This window comes from Lepidothrix coronata, unplaced genomic scaffold (genome assembly GCF_001604755.1).
Source record: "Lepidothrix coronata isolate B3197 unplaced genomic scaffold, Lepidothrix_coronata-1.0 Scaffold106, whole genome shotgun sequence".
Lineage (NCBI taxonomy): Eukaryota > Metazoa > Chordata > Aves > Passeriformes > Pipridae > Lepidothrix > Lepidothrix coronata.
Window position 1 is genome coordinate 2003302 of NW_016690286.1, and position 18164 is coordinate 2021465.

Sequence of the window (18164 nt, forward strand, 5' to 3'; positions counted from 1 at the left end):
AACACATTCAGGTTCATGCTGCATTCAAGGGCAATGTTTTTGTAGCATGCCCTCCTACGCTGATAGCAGGAAAAAGCAAGTTCTCACAGATAACCAAAGAAGCTTAAAGTTATGAATTTGACACAGTATGGAGGCAGCCAAGGAGCTCTTTCCCAACTCAAATGGTTAAGAACCAAGATTTGTCAGAGGACTCAGCTAGAGCTGAACAGGTATCATCCAGTTGTACGGAAGCTTTATCAGCCTTGCTGCTATTCCTCTGTAAAATTCAAAAGCTGGTAAAGTTATTACATACTTTTAAGTGGGATCATGAAGCAAGAATAGCAGACACAGGAATGCTATAGAAATTCGTGCTCCAGTTCTTTCCTTCTTCCCTGCTTTAGACATTTAAAAATGCAACTACTTCATGATTAGTCAAATAATCTGAACAGATGCAGTTGGAATCTTAAATCCCAGCACCTGTCCACATCATTATAAGCTGATTTTTACAGCCTGGCCAGAGAACTACTAAACCAGATCTATTCTCCCTAGACATCTGTCTGCTTGTAAGGCCTTTAGCAAAGAAGACAGCTGCTGACATTCAGAGCTCTGCTGAAGCCACTGCTGCTATGCTAAAGCTTCTTTTGGCTTAATGCAGCAAGAAGGGGAATGTATGGATTCAATTCAGTCGGAATCAGTAAGAAGGCAGCAACGCTAAGCCAGTTGTTCAGGATAAGGGGAAGTAAGAGACAGGATGAACACTCTGCGAGTGTCCAAAAGGATCTCCCTAGCTCAGAAGGCCCTGAATCGGTATGACAGTGCCTGTATCTTTCTTCAGTCAATACAGGGAGAGCTGAAATTAATAGTTTCACTAAATAACAGTTGGATTGCTTTTCTCTAATGGCTAAAATGAAGAATATAAATCCCAATGAACTAAACAGTAAATAATTTCCTAGGAAATATTAATGTTGTTACCTTGTGAAAGTATTTCCCCTTTGTGATTTATTACAGCAGATTTCTTAAACACCAACATTTTAGGGGCAGGACAGTCTGCTGAAAGATGACATTTGGTATGCCAGTTGGCTACAAAATGTTATCGTATTTAATACTATCCCAATTCACTCCCAATTTTTAGCAAAGTCTGAACTGCAGGCTATTAACAATAATGAAAACAGTGCATTTTAAAAAGTAAAAAAGCAAATGAGAAAATATGAGTATTATGACATCTTTAAGAAGTGCAAGAACCTTTATAATTTATATTCAAATCAATTTACTCTTGGCAGATAATACCACAAGGAAAATACACCAGTGTCAACACAACTTTTCAGTGCCTAGCTACATCTACTTTAGATGGTACCTTAGGTCATCAACATCAGTGCTGGTCCAAACCTTTGCCAGCTCCAGCAGTCTTACTGAGAGTTCTACAATCTCCATTGCCAGCTAGCTGAAGAGGAGAACATATATGTGTATATATGTGTAAAAATGTATATATACACACACACATAACAGATATGTTTTTATGTGTATGTTTTAAATGAGTCACTGCTCTGTTCCTACTTTGATAGGCATTAAATATGATATTCAATGATTCAACGAAATCAAAGATGATTTATTTATAAGAGCATATAGCAACAGGAGGAGGGGGAATGGCTGCAAACTGAAAGAGATCAGGTTTAGATTAGATATTAGGAAAAAGTTCTTAACTGTGAGAGTGGTGAGGCACCGGAACAGATTGCTCAGACGTGTGGATGCCCCATCCCTGAAAGTGCTCAAGGCCAGGTTGGACGGGACTCTGAACCTTGTGTAGCGGGTGGAATCTGGGCCCATGGCAGGGGGCTTGGAACTAGATCATCTTTAAGATTCTTTCCAAACCAAACCATTCTGTGATTCTATGATATTCATACATGAAGAGAGTATCTTTTCAGAAAAAGCACTGGATGGTCATTGTTCTGGTTCACTATTTGTCCTGCATAAACACTGGAAAATCATATTCACACCATGGACTTCTTATGTCAATAGCTGACACATCTTCTTTAACTTTGTTGTGTTGTGGAGGGAAAACCGGGTATTTCTTCTCACCTCCTCTGAAATGTGCCCTCTCACAGTAATAAAACCTACCATCACACTCCAGACCAAGAAGCTATGCAGAGGACTGCCAGTATTAGTCAGCACTAGTGATGAGAACAACAACTAGGCAGCTTGTCAGGAGTGCGGTGTGACTCAGACTAACTTCCACAAGTCTTTCCGCACCATTAAATTTCTGAATTGTCCCAACACATGTAGAGTAACAGATGATTAAACACAACCTTATTTTAGGAATCAAGTTAATGAAGCAAGCACAGTACGATGTGAAGGCTTGTTGCACAAAGGTTTCTAGAGTCACGGTGACATTCTTCCCACTATCCTGAATTAGCAGATGTATTTATTATCTGGCAGCTGTGAGTTGGGAGAAAACTCCCACACTGAAGTCATCTTTAATACAGAGCTAGATTAACATAAAACATGAAAAATAATTATTATAAGCTCAATGCAGGCAACCAGCTGTGAAGTCTGTAGGAACAAATGTAATTTTTATAACTGGTTACTAATTGCCTGTAATACCTTCACACATCCCTCTCTCTATCAATTGTCCAGCAGGCTCTCAGATAGTCTCAGCCTCCAAGTAAGGGCTGCACTTTGGAGTACTACATTTTAGGAAGAGAAGAGGTATTCGAATTCATGTTGTATTTCACTAATCAATAGGTATTCCAGCCTGAAATGACGCAAAAGCCCATTCTAAGCTCTGCCTTTCACTCACTGTAACTGAAATTGCAAATCCTACACATTCATAGGACAATCACAGCATGAAGTCTAATTTGTACCTTTTGCAAAGGAAAACTTTTACCCTCTTAAATGTTCAAAAGCAGATTTCCTTTCTCACCCATTTAGATGAAAGGAAATTGAGTTTTGCCTATTCAAAACAAAAGGCTAAAGACTGACATTTGAAAAAAGTGGAACTATGCACAGTGGGATCTCCAACTGCTGCCATCTACTAGAGCTCTACCATTCATCCAGGTTTTTCTACAGCATTGCACCAGAGACTACATTTATAAGGGAAAAGAAAAAAAACTCAAACAAAATGCAGGATCATGACCCTGGACCAACACAGCAGAACTTGCCTTGCACAGGAATCTGCTCTGTAGATGCCCATGGGAGACCACACTAGAAAGAAGAACTAGAAGAGCTGGTGGATGTTCAAGAACCATCTCCTCCAGGCTCAAGAATGGTCTATGGCTACATACACAAAAACAAACAGAGCTGGCAGGAGGCATGAATGCACAAACAAGAAGTTCTTGACTAAACATGAAAAAACAGCATTGAAGAGGTAGAAGCAAGAGCAGGGAACCTAGGGAGATGCACCATCCACACATGCACAGATGGGGTTAGGAAAGCCCCAGAGTTGAATCTGGCAAGGAGGTGAAGGGCAACAAAAAAAGCTTTAGCAGAGACACCATCAGCAACAGGAAGACTAGGGAAAAATAAGGTTCCACAACTGAGTGGGGCAGAGGACCTGCTGAGAGCAGATATGGAAAAGAACACCTTTGCTTCTGTTGTTACCAGCAAGAGCAGCCCCCAGGAACCCTGGATCTCAGAAAACTGCCTCATGTGCCAGGATCAAAGGGCTGTTACCAGTGCACAAAGCCCAGCTGGACACCTGGCCTTACTGCTGAACTCCAGGGGTAAATACCCAGGGCAGAACGATTGAACATCTCTGTTAATGAAGATGAATGATGGGACAGAGCTCACCCTAAATGTGTTGGACCAGGAGGAGACGCTGATAGCCCAGACGGATGTGTTGCCATTCACAGGGACACCAATGGGCAGGAGGTGTGAGCCAACATGTGGATCACAGGAAGTTTAACAGAGACTGCCAAGTCCTGCTCCTGGGAAAAAAAACCCCAGCACACACAGGGGCCAGACAGAAGCAACCCTGGGGGTCTCCATGAAATAGGAGAACATGAACCAGCCACACCCATCCCTGCAGCAAAGACAGCCAACAGCCTCCAGATCACCATCAGGTCACAAACACAGTGATGACTGCAGCATAAAAAAAACTAGTTAAAAAGACACATTGCAGATAATGGCTGTGTATCAAACCACTATTATATTAAGACCACCAAAACTATCAAGTTGCCCAAGTAGTGCTACATCATTGACAGGATCGTCACCTGCTTCTGGAGATTGACAACTCATTTGCTTGAATTCACCCTTCACCTGCCAGTGCTTCTCAGCCATAGTGTCGTACCTGAGAAGGCTGCATTTGCAGAGCCTACATTCTGTAAAATGGGTATTAAGCATATTTTAAGTAATGCAGTCAACCTTACTGTGACTTCTAGATGTGTGTAATGAAAAGTGTACAAACACATTGCTATGTAATGTATATTCATCCAAGCCTGTAAAGACACAAAATTTTCTGCTGTACAAAGTACATACATAAGCATACAGCTTCAAAAAAACCAATTTATTTTACTGCCAAAATTATTAAACACTAAAAGACAACCTCATATTTTATACATTAGGAATGTAAGTTTTCAGTGTAAGAGAATACTTCACTGCAAAAAAGGTGAAACAGTGTGTTACTAAAACAAAGAACAGTGTCACATAATAAGCTGAAGAATGAGACAAAGTGTGGCAGTAATTTAAATTCAGGTTCTCGTGTGAAGACAGACATCTATAGACTGAGGCAGATATTCCACAGACTTCAGTGAATATTAGGAAATGTACACATCTAGTCTTAGAAGTAGAATTATACAAATACAAAAGGCAATATATTACACACCTATATACAGCACTGTAAGCCACAAACACTGACAAAAGGTATTAGACAATTAAGTTAGAAATTTCTAGAATCCTCATAGGAAACCTCCTTACAGAGAAATGTGTCTAAAATAGCTATATATTTCGGTACCTTTCAAATTTGTTAGGTAATGAAGGCAATTCAAGACATTTCAATCAATTCAGAAAAGTCACTGCAGCTCTACAAGAAGTGGTTAGAGGCCATACGCTTTGTGCACGAATGTTAGATTCTCACAACAAAAATAATTCTTCTGTTTCAACAGAGTTTTAGAAGTGTTGCTGTTCAAAGCCTTGGAAACAGTGTTCTCCGATTTAAAACAGTAAGGTCAGTCATGAACGTCAGCATTGAAACAACTTCTCTTATTACCATCTGAGATGATTCACTCCTACATAACATTTTTCCTGCAGGATGTTGCAGCTGTGTGTGCTCGGAAGGTATTCATCAGAACTACCCACTCCCAGGCAGACTATAATATGGGTTGTCTTAATAGGTTTTCCTTACGCTGTTAGAAGACATCTACTTTTTTAACATACATTTTCCATATAACAGTCTGAAGTGCTCAGATAATGCCCAAACCCCCAGAATTTGACAATTTTAGAAATATCATGAAAAGAGAGATTTACTTAGAAATATCTGTTTCCTGCCCTACTTTCCCCCATCCCGCTCCCCAGTCCTGTCTTTTTTTATCTTTTCCATTTTTAAGAAAAGAAAGACGCACAACTGAAAGTTTTGGTACTCATATCAGGAAATAAATTCTTCTGACTCAATCAGTATCAAGGTGTGATGTCAGCTCACAAAAACATCTTCACTGTGTAAACTTCTCTATAGACCAATACATACATATTTACATGAAGCCACGTATGTATGGAAAGAGCAGCCCATAGTACCAAGAACCTTTCCTTTTATCATTTTCTCAAAAAAGTATGAAGCTTTATGTTATTTCAGTTGTACCAGTTTGAGCCTATATCTTGGGTTCAAGCCAGATCAGCTGGATAAAATAAAAGAATAAACTACCTTTATTTTAACACCATTTGACTTGTAGCCAACAGTATTGTAAACATCATGTTACACATCTACATTGTATGGCATTTTAGATCCTTCAAAATCCTAATTATTTAGAGCTAAAGAGACTAAATCTTCCCAGTATAATAAATACCTTTTATACCAACACCCAGCTTGAAAGATTGTTACCTCCATGGTAGACAATCATGAATTAAATGAAACAAACCAAACCCAGTAAAATTAGTTAAAAATTCAAGTCCCTTAACACTAACTCACAACTAATACCATCACAACAAATATCTGTCTATTGCAATTTTACTTATCTATTCTAGTTTACATCTCAATTTAAATTACTGCAAAATTTTCCCAAAGTATTCTCAGGTCCTACACTGCAAAAGCAGATCAGGAGGCTGCTGTGAGATCTGCAGGTTATTTCTTTGTAACATTTATAACAAATTTCAGGGGAAGGAAGAGCTCTACATCCAGTGTGTGTAGTACTAGCCAATGCCTACTATCAGCTGCCCAACAGCCTTCTGTTGCTCGTGGTCATGTCTGCTTCAGCAGCCTCATGTACTAGCCAATCTGAAACAAACATGCTAATGTATATTGCAGAAAAAAATTTTAAAAAAAAAGAGGCAAAATTTTCTGCTGTACAAAGCATTTACAAAAGTATACAACCTCAAAGAACCAGTTTCTTTCACTGGCCAAAGTATTAAAAAATTAACAGGGCAAATTTATAGTTTATACATTAGGAATTAAGTTTTCATGTACAATTAAGAAAACATTTCACTGTAAAAAGGTGAAATACTATGCTACTAGAATAGAACAGTGTCACACAACAAACTGAAGAATGAAAAAGTGTGGCATACTCCTTTAAGCTCAGGCTCTCAGGTGAACACAAACACCTACAGACTGATGGAGTTATTCTGCATACTTTGGTGAATCTTAAGGAAGGGACACATCTAGTCTGCAGTCTTAGTATCACAATTATATAACTTGTCTCTATCAACTATGTCTCATCTCTTTTCACTAATTAACCAGCTTATTAATTGCTATAAACCTGAATAACATTAGCTGCTTAAAGGTTATTTGTGCTTCAGTTTAAGTCATAAAGGAATATCTAAATTCATTTCTAGGCAAATGGGAAAGTCTACCAGAATTTTAGTGATTGTTTTCTTACAAGGTTCTTGACAATAGCTGCAGAAATCTGGACAGTTGGGTGTGACTATGCCTTAGATCTTCATCCTATTTCTCCACTCATAATAATACACTGTCCGTTTATCACCCAATCATTGCTACTGGAGTGGTTTTGTCAACTACTGCTTCTTCAAATTTCTGCATAAGAAGTTTTAATGTTCTTTTTTAATTAAAATCCTGACATTATAGAAGTTGGTATCAAACAAACTCATTGAAGGTTAAGGGTTAGGTAACCTTAAAAAGGCTGCTGGTTTAGAATTTCAAACTAGAAAAATAATAGATACAAAAGACTAGGAATTACAGTGTTAGTTATATTTACATTATAATTTCCCTTTGTGCTTGCAAGTTACTGAAAGTACATATCCTTTGGTAGTATTCTCTTAGGCTCGAGTACAAAGTTCATGTTAAACACATTCACACTCCTGATTTGCTTGAGTCAGTGCAAAGGGCTCATATTTCCTACATAACATTGATACACAGGCACATCTCTTCCCCACAAATAATAAAAATACTGATGACAGACTTTTCAATGAGTGGCTTTGCAACTGATATTTAAGAATCCTAAAGAAAGACAGAGTCTATCACATAATTTTTAAGATTAAAGATTGACTACTATAGCAAGTGATAATAACTCCCATCCAGAAGCACTGTTGCTGTATGACAATTGGCCCAGTTTTGAAGACATATAGGAAAATCAAAATGCATCTATAAATTGGACTCATATAGGCATAAGAAGTATGAACACTGCAACATGTACTAACCACCATTACAAAACCAACCACGACATCAAACGCTGTAGTGATGCTTCTAGTTTTAACCTTACATGTAAGCACAGCTTTCTCATGGCTAATGCAAGAGAATGTTTGTTCTTATGATGCTGTTCCAAAACTTCATGACAATACTGCAAGACTCCTCCCCCCCCCCCAAAAAAAGAAGTACTTGCAGTTTTGCCTATGAAGGGTAGTGAAAAAGCAAAATCTGGGAGAGAGGCTCTATTTGTTCCCACACTACACATCGTAAGAAGCCACACACCTTCATCAGTGGCCAAACAACCAATTAATGCTTGTTCAACTGGGGAAGGTGTAAACTTCTCACGAAGCTGTAAAAAGAGTACACTTTCCAAGCTATCAGAAGTTGACTCAAAAATAATTACAACTGTTGTCTATTCACTATTACTGTCAAATGTGAGCCAAACAAGAATTTACAAGCTTGGGGGTTAAGGAAGTAATGTATAGCATATTAAGGAGTTTAATATACCAATATCAGGACAAATCCTCAATAATTTACTTTTCATAATGCCAATTTAATATCAATCTGTTGATAAAGTTATGCTAATACTTGGAGGTCGCTGCTGATTAGGTGGTTTGCTTAAAATCGGAAGATCTGTTCTTTCTGTTCCATATATCAGTTTTTCCTCTTGAAGACTGCAAGCTGAAAACCTGTTTGCCTCTGTACCAGAGACACCACCATGATTATTTGGAACTGTGACACCACTGACCTGTTCAAAGGATTTACTAAACACAGTAGTGGTCGTTCTGGCCAGACTGTGACTGCCAGGCTTAGGCAGGGACTGGCTAGTTGTCAGTGTCAGTCTCTTCAGAGAGACAAGCTCTAGATTCTCACTCATGGCTCTCTGAGTTTGTTTTCGTGATAAGTGTTCTCTACAGGTTTCTCCTTCTTTTTCTTTTCCTCCAGCTTTGATTCCTCCAGACCTTCGCTGGCTCTTCCCTAGAAGGTTCTTGCTGCTCGTGTTGCTGCTGTTAGACAGGGCGGACTGACTTGCACTAGAAGTAGCCCTAGAGTAAAACCCTTCATCAGTTTCAGATACCTCTATTAGTTCTTCTTGAATTCCTAAATCAGAATTACCTGCATGGTAGAAACAGAAATAAAGAATTAGCAATTCACTTTCTCACATTTATTGATTTTACGTATTGCTCAATTTTGATATTTACAAGCGTGAAGCCATAAAGCAATAGAGCAGAGAACAGAAGACAAAACACTTACCTATTCCATGACATTTTGGAATTAAGGTTCATTAGGATTATAGTTACAGCAAATAATGCCACAAAAGCATGCCCCCAACCTCGTTTTCTTGTGATTTTAGGAAAAAAAAAAAAAAGAAATGCGGACTTGTTAATTCATGCAGGAAGTTAGAAACTTAGAGATTAGAAGGTACCACACGGAACAAAAAAAAGTGTAAATCTTATTTTCAGCAAGTGATCCATTACATGATTTGGCAAAGCTTGTTAATTACAGAGGTATGTGATCAATGCCCCAGGACACCCATTATGGTACCTGCACATTTAGCAACCCAAGAATGCTTTAGGACTGAAAGGTCACTTTCTGCATCACAGGTCTGGTAGTATGAGTTTGAAACTCAAGCACAGTGTTGAGATCTCCAGTACACCATGAAAGGTTGAATTTGGGAAGTCTAAGGTACACGGCAAATACTTTTGACATCCATTTCTATGGATTTTTCACACCATTGATCACTGGATTTTGTAAACTCTGTATATATGTTTAATAAATTCAAAGGTAGGTTGAGTCTCAGTGTATTTTCTCCAGATTAAGTAAATCTACTTGTAAGTATATATCATCACTGTCTGTGGCACAGACAAAGCTGTGTGCAATACATGCAATTGTGTTATTACACATGCAAATACATTAACTGCATACTGTAATTCTTGAAACATGCAGCAGTGACCCTTTCAATCAACAGCGGTACCTTAGAGTGCAGCTACAAGTGCTCTGCTAAAACTGCACTCTGCCAGATGAGTTTATTCCATCCTCCATCATTTTTCTTACAGATTTTTGCCTCCTGATTTCTGGCATGCCTTTGCTGTCAGTTCTAGGATCTGTAGCTGTTTCCTGTACTCCCTGTAAATGCTGAACATCATTCTCTGCTAGTGCTCTGCTCTTTTCCCCATTCCCGGTCCTCTCTCCAGCCACACTTGTGACACTAATCTCAGGTATGATAAAGTTGCCCAATTCAGTAGCATCATTACCATTCTCTGGTTGTTCTAGAATTAAAGATGGATAAGAAAAAAACACAAAAGATGTCTGAAACAAAACATGAAACAAAAGCTGATACAGATGACTTAAGCATTATAAATTAAAGCAGATGTACACATATTAACCTCTTGTTAATTAGCAATATTAGCAAGTATGGAATTTTGCTTTATTTCTATAATTGCAGTCTTCAATCTTCCAGTTATTAGCCTGCACCACATACTGGAAAGGCCCATGCTTGATGTTGCAATATTGCCATTTTTGAGGGTCATGAGGCAGATTATCAGAAACCAAAGAACAGCCCATACTTCACTTTCATGACTATATTCTCTGTATCACCATGCTAAAGTGAAGCTTATTTTTACAATGAAATGGCATATCAACTTCATGTATTAATATGCAAGACCAGAAATACACAGACAATTTCATCGTGTGGCACAGTGGTCAGCCTGAAACCTAACAGTGCAATGACTAAGCCAGCTCAAGCACACTTTGATTTCCGTTTTCTTTCGTCATTTGAAAAAATTCTTTTCAATCAGAAAGATATTTCTGTATACCACGGAAAAACAAGTGAAGAAGAGTGAGAACTACACTATATGCTGTATGATTATATATTCTGTATGTGTTATATGTGTATAATATATGCAAACACTACGGCCACAAACTTGACAAGACTAAAAATGCACTAAAAGCACAGCTCCAAATAAAGCTCAACTGAGTCCTCGTGTTTTATTCATAACACAGCTCTTTCAGACCCAAGGATTAAGTAAGGACCACCCAGAGTATCCCAGCAGTTTGCTACTGCGCATGACAGAAGCTGGCAGTACAGACATTTAACTGACAGTATGAAGTCCAAAACCAGAGGAATTTACAATGAGATGATTTTTCACAGTGGCAGCTCTACTGCTCTTTTAACTGGAGGGGATCCTCTCTTCCTCCTGTCGCCTCACTGAGGACTCTTGTGCAAGTACAGTGTACTTCTAGGTCAGGTGGGCTCCAGCACTGGGCTTTTTGCTGGCATTTGTGCTGTCTGCACTGATCAGAACAGAGCCAGAAGGTTATTCTGGTAGGGATGGACATTAGTGTTCCCTGGTGTAAGAGCTATTCCTGATTTTACCTGAAAAGTCTAAGTATCACGAGTCTAACTAGTAAATGACTAATGAAAATATCTATTTAACAAGTTGCACTATCCAAAGGAAATGGTATTAATAACTGCCGCTACTAGCCACTGAACGCCTGACATTTGGCAGGAAACTCAAGTTAGAACTCCTTATTCCTTCTAACAGCACTTTCTGTAAAAGTCTTCTGTTGTCAATAACAAAGTAACAACTGAGCAACATGAACTGCAATAGTAATAATAATACCACTATCAAATACAGCCTTTTTTCCAAAAACACAGGAGCAGAAAAGTTATTGAAGAGAGAAGATCAATGTTCTCATTGGCCTCATTGCTCTAACTTCACTAGGGTGAGGAACCTGTGCCTCTCCTACGGCATCTTCAAACTCCTTCCTGCTGTCCCAGAGAGAGGAGAGGACAGGACAGAGTTACACTGTCAGTTCCTTCCCCACCAAGGGCAGAAAAGCACTAATCATCTAATTCCAAAGAGAGATGACTCAGTGTAGACAGCAGAAATCAGAAAAAGAGGTAGATTTTTTTTGTTAAAGATGCTGTATAAAAGCAATACCCAGTTATTGCTATTTGGTGGTGTGCATTTCTAAATGTAACATCCTGCTGTGATATCAGCACTTTACCCATCACTGCTGCATTCCCACAGCTGTGGGAATAACAAAATAGCCATTACCATAATGAACTGAGGAAAAGAAACCCCAAAATTTTAAGAATTTTACTCATTATAATTATGTCTAACCTTTTAGGCAAGTGCTAGTAACTACTAATGAAAGGAAATACACCTTTCTCTGAGTTTAACTCAACTATAGGAGGAAGCTAATGAAAAAATGGGATATTGGGTATCTCAGTTCCAATTAACACTGTCTACCATAGCATTTTGGGGCAGGATAAGACTACATAATGCATGTCCTTTATAGTAGCATACCCTCCTTCTTTTAAAACTTTTAAGAACACCTAAACCACACCTTCAGCTTCATAGTGCTTGGTTTTGAAGATAATACTGCTTCAACTCTGGGCAACTAGCCTTTGAGAGAGAAAGAGAGAGATTAATACCCAGTCCATAAGGCAATGTAACAAAAGAGAAAACAAAGGACACCGCTAAATAGTGTAGAGACAAAACTGAAAAATTATGCCAGTTTGAATATTAATATGAATATGCCCATAGCAGGTGAAGAAAAATGCATTTGGAGTCACATTTCTGAAAGCTTTGAGCAGTACGACCAATCTTGATACGTGCATTTCCGGATTACTAACTGCTAAGACTTAATTCAAAAGGTATTTCAGTCACAGTCTACCTTATTATTACGGTTGCCGAGATCATTTACACATTTATAGATCGCACACGCAAACTGCCCACTTGGATTGCAATTCAGTTTTAACCACCACAAGCTCAAGCTGCACAACAGAGTTATCATTTTGAATTATTCACAAAAGCATCAAGCTCATATCCCAAAATTAACATTCGTTCCAGATTCTTATAAGTTACAACAATTTTGGGAATTAACACTGTTAAAAAAAAAAAAAAAGACTAAGAAAATTCTCTCCACAGAGAGATTTCAAAGACTAATGTTTCTAAACATTGTGTACTACACGAAAGCCAATTTCTGCAGTGAGGAAAAAAGTAACTTCTTTGCTAGTTGATGTCTTTGTTCTTGTGTTATGTATCTTACCAACATCTGCTTAGCTCTTCTTAAGTCTGTTAAATCACAGTATTTCTCTTACACACACTACCTCTACACCAGAGGTTTTTCCCAAGCAACTCCTTTATATGGCAGTTTGGAAGATTTTACTTTAATAAAGAAAGCACTGATAGGGCTTGCTGCTTTTTTTCCCTAGCTTCCATAAATAAACATTCATTTAAGTATTGATGCTCCTTTACACACTGTATGGTTTTTCTGGTTTCCTCTACTTGTGAATGGAAATGGAGGTGCCACTTAAGGCTTGAATTTAAACAAACTACAAAGAACTAATGCTAGATCAAAGAGCTAATGTTGCTCTTTTTGAAGTTTTATAATTTATAGGCAATCCAAACCAATATCAATAAATAATTTGTTGCTAAACGGTGGTTAGTATCAACTCACTCTAAACACTACCCATTTGTGATTAGATTGATCCATTTTGCAAATCACCTTCACCTTTAGTACCTCTAAAGTATGTATCTTAGATGTCTACATTCACAATACCGATTTAATTCCTAAAGTCCTTCTAAGTAACTGCTCTTAACAAACAACTTACAAGGTTAAGTATCACAAGAAGATTCAATGTTAAGTCTACCTTTATTCAAAACTGACTTCGATTTAGAGTTGTAGCAAAGGCCAGCAAGATCTAATGTCTGAAAACTTTTGTAAGAAACTGAGTTTTTTTAAAAGACAAGAAAAAAATAAAGTTCATGCTTAGCTGGCAATGTGATTCACTTTAATTCTTCTATTTTATTTATTTTACACAAATAGCTAGTGATTGAAAATTGCTGCCCTTGCTTGCCCAAGAGATACGTTGCTTCATCAGATCTCCTGGTTCACATAACGTAAAAGGTCAAAATATGTCTCAGCTGTCTCATCTGGCTTCCTAATCCATTTATACTCATTTTTATTATACCGAAAATAAAAAAAAAACCCAAACACATTTTTTCCCTTACACCATGAGAGAGAGGAGGTACAAGGCTTGTCATCTAATCTCTACCAACTCCAATATTTATTTTAATTCAAACAATCATCTGTAAGCACAAGTCTTGTTATTCTTTCTGCATGCTGACCCTGAAGATGTATTTCATATCTTTCTTTCATCAAGAATTGTAGGGTACTGAATTAGGTTATTAGGAATGTTGAAAACAGGAGACCATCCATTCTGACTTAAAAAAGGCTCTTCAAGTCACAAACACAGCATTCCACCCCATTTCTGAGTTCTACTATTATTCTCATTTCCCTTTCACCTTACTGTTATCTGCTGCAGGGCACACTTGTCCCACACATTTTTTCTTGAACTTCACCAAGCACGACTCCCTGTCAGGAGGCAATAACTGTAAAAACTTCTAGATTCTGTATTTCCTGAAAATTTTGCATTCTTATAAGGATGGCTGTTATACTGATTCTGTAACATTTTCGTCTCCTGTTTTTTCTCCTGTAAACACAAATACAAAGGAAATGTTCATTTTAATACACTTGGAATTTCTCTGGATGAACTAGCACTCGGTATCTCTGAGCTGCCTTACTCTCTCCACCACCTCATTTGGACAAGCATAGAACTACTCAAAAATAATAGCTAACAAAATTGCCAAGCTTCAGAGGGCATTTATCTATTTAAAATCTGAGCCATCATACAGTTTTCTTGCATCTGGTCCATAATCCATCCTTAATAACTGTAAGGTTGAAGAGAGAAAAATAAAATGGTCCTTAGCAGCCGTGAGATTTCAATAATGACTTGCTCCTGGATCTCATTAGTGTTAAAAGACACAAATGTTTTGCTCCTCAGCTTTGTCTGACAGTTTTAAGCAGTTTTTAATCAATTGAAAAGAAATTTGTTTGTTTTACTTTCCTCTGCTCTTCAGCCCCTCTGGCAGCTTACTGTTGGCAATACTACCACCAAAGCGTACCATTACTGCTCAGGAAGTTCTATCATTATTTTGAAGTCATCTTCTCCCAGCATACTTATAAATAATTTTCTCAACACTTACCTGAACCTCTTGGTCATTAAAGACAAGTAGCTTGGCAAAATTTTTCTGACTGAACTGTCCATATACTACAAAAGCTCATAGTGTACAGAAATTTTATTGGTACTACAAAATCTTCATTGAACCTATTAGGAAAGCACTCTTATCTACACTCACACTCTCAGCCTATCACCAGAAATACAACAACAACAGAACAAGCCATTCCCAATTCTCATCGCTGGTCCAGCAGCTCTTCCCTCATCTGAAGATGGCAAAAGTGGTGAAATACAACATTTAGACTCATGAAATCCCTTTTTGATATTTCTGCTTTTGTAGCACATTCAGCACTATTTTTTGTACTTCTCAGCCCAGACCTATGTTCTGCTTTGCAGAATCCTTCATATTAGTTTGCCCGAATGTGCGGGTTTTGGCTGGGACAGAGTTAATTTTCTTCACAGTAGCTGGTGTGGGGCTGTCTTTTGGATTTTTGCTGGAAGCAGTGTTGGTAAATCGGGAATGTTTTCATTATTGCTGAGCAGTGCTTGCACAGAGCCAAGGTCTTTTCTGCTTCTCACACCATCCCACCAGTGAGCAGGCTGGAGATGCACAAAAAACTGCTGCTCTCAACTGGCTCAAGAGATATTCCATACCATATGGCATCATGCTCTGTATATAAAGCTGGGTGAAGAAGGAGGAAGAGGAAGGATATTCAATGTGATGGCATTTGTCTTCCCAAGTAATGGCTATGTGTGATGGAGCTCTGCTTTCCTGGGGATGGCTGAACACCTACCTGCCCAGGGGAAGTGGTCAATGAATTCCCTGTTTTGCTTTGCTTGCATGCGTGCCTTTTGCTTTACCTAATTAACTGTCTTTATCTCAGCAAGTTTTCTCATTTTTACTCTTCCAATTTTCTCCCCCATTCCATTGCAGGGAGTAAGTAGCTATGTGGGGCTTAATTGTTGGCCAGGGATAAACCCCAACATCAAAACATAATGTTTTATCTCTCTAACATTAAATCCAACTTTTATTCAAGTAATTTAAGACATGAGAGCTTCTGTGGTAAAGTTGTTAAATATTTACTTTGCTCCAGGTACTAGAACTACTTTTCAGAAGAAAACAGGAACATCAGTCTCTTAAAAGAAGCAATAACTGTTTACACTTCCCTTTCACAAAAAGGTTTTCTGTATGTTGTGTTGTTTTTTTTAAACACGGTTAAGGAAATAAAGACTATACTTCAACTGAACTGCGTTGAGATTCCCATTCACCAGTCAAGAAAATAAAACCTTCCCAAATGCTGCCTGCCTACAAGTAATGAAGATATGAAATAAAAAAATTCTCATTATTATTTCAAAAATGTGTAAAAAGTTGAGATTTCATTGCAAAGTGTGTTTCTTACCATGCCTTTTCCATCTATGCCCTCGGATAGACATGCTAGTTACAGCATTTCTTGATATTCTGGAAGAAGTAGGTGTAATTTCAACTTGAATGCATCTTGTACCTTCTTTATTAGATTTCATGGCACCCTGAGGCAGTGAAGCTTTTATTGCATTAGCAACCTAGAACAGAAGAGATGTAGTTAAGTTTTGAACACAAAGACCCAAATTTTAGAAGAATTCTGTCAGGGATTATTACTACTTTAAGAAGAATACTGTGTGCAATTCCAGTTTAAGGTCAAAATCCACACTAGCTTTCTTGCGCAGATTATAAAGAATGCTGGCTGCAATCAGCTCTCAGAACTAATACTTGCCACTTTTAAAACAGAAAGTTGCCAATTTAAAAGATGTGGCTATTACTTCAGAGTTCTTCTCTGCTATTGTCTAAGTTCTGAAGACTTAGAAGTGTTCTACTGAAAATAGTTTGTTCATTAGGAAACACGACATAGTAACATTGAAAATACCTTACAGGTGGAGCTGCTCCCACAAGCACAGACACACAGATTTATCAGTTCCTGTATGATGTTGCATCCTGCATGTTCACAGGAAGAATTTCCTAGACTAAAAATTCTACTCAACAAAATGTTGAAATACAATACTTACCAGCAGAGGTTCTGGATACAGTTCAAGCTGTGCTCTATACAAAATGTCATCCATAGCTTTACGAGCCAGATCCCACTCTCCATTATAACTGCAAAGGTAAATATATATGTAATAAGATGAACCTTCTTGGTCACATAACCTTCACAGATCTAGTGTTCCTTGAGAGCTCATTTTAAAGGATTTGAACTACTTGCATTCTTTAGCATGAACTATTGATAGAACTTTGAAGTAGCATCTATGGAGACAAAGCTTTATTTTCATTGGCCATGCCAAGCAGTTTAAAAATTTATTATTAGCTATTGATCAGTTAGTCATGAAATATTCTGAAACTCAAACAGGATTTTCTAATATTCCTGCACCTTTTGAGTATCCCTGTATTACTAGTCTCTAATTATTTCAGTCAGCAAGAAAGCTTCACACATTGACATGACTATCAAAGGGTAGATGACATCAGCATTTCAGAGAAAAAAAACTCTTTTCTTCAACTCAACTGATGTCAGAACTAAACATGCAAAACTGTGGACAGTCAACAACGGTTGGAAAAGGTTTTTTAAAATATTTTATTCACACCAGCAGTTACACCTATCTAGTGCTGTTCTAGTCATCCTTCCCCACTATGACACAGGTAACTTCCGCCAGCTAGCTGGAGAACTGACTCTTCCCAAGGACCTTACTGCTAGACATAGCATCTGTCCACTAGAAAATGAAACACCTCCAATGGAGCATGCCTAAACAAGTATAGAAATTAGGCTGACATTTCTCTACGTTGTATGCATATTAAAAAAAACAACTTACAAGGCATAATAGATCCCTGTTAGCATTTGCACCATGAATTCAGATGAAACTGGAATTCTACTGTTGACCCCCTTGTACTTTCTCACTTGTTGGCGAGGATATCCACAGACACAAATTCTAAAAAAATCACGCATTTGTCATTAGCAAATAATGTAGAACCATCTTTGTAGTTTATATAGTTTCAATACTTCTCCAGTATTGATTAGTTTTTAAAAGCCCTGAGTTATTTTCTCTGAAAAGGCTAGAATGACATCAGCTTCACAGTAAGGTACATTCTTATGAAAAGAAACTTAGTAACTGCCCAGATGCAAAAAATCTGGATTTACAATTAGAGATCAGCACAAAATATTTTGTGCTGTAATTTTCACATATACAGCTTATGTTTGTAAATAAGAAGAAATAGATAATTTTGATTCTTTAGAAAAGTCATAAAAATTCAATTAGACTTACTAGAAGAAAGTACATTCACTGCAGATCTTCAAAAAAAGCCCCTACATTTGACATCACTCAAACCAATTAAAGGACTTATTTTATATA

General features: G+C 37.8%; 1 protein-coding gene across 7 annotated transcripts in view; it reads right to left on the reverse strand.

The window, feature by feature from the left end:
- Positions 1–4468: 4468 nt before the first annotated feature.
- Positions 4469–18164, reverse strand: part of FAM126A (family with sequence similarity 126 member A) — a 45319-nt gene continuing 31623 nt past the window's right edge. For 5 of the 7 annotated variants that reach the window (XM_017823878.1, XM_017823883.1, XM_017823881.1 and 2 more), the window contains exons 8-11: positions 17628–17744; positions 16833–16920; positions 16193–16352; positions 4469–8878 (exon numbers count right to left, since the gene is read on the reverse strand). In XM_017823878.1, the coding sequence (XP_017679367.1) occupies positions 8322–8878; positions 16193–16352; positions 16833–16920; positions 17628–17744 (922 nt within the window). In that variant the 3' untranslated portion in view covers positions 4469–8321. Of the gene's footprint in view, positions 8879–9737; positions 10033–16192; positions 16353–16832; positions 16921–17627; positions 17745–18164 lie in introns of all 7 variants that reach the window. The other 2 variants (XM_017823884.1, XM_017823885.1) reach the window with 2 other exon arrangements.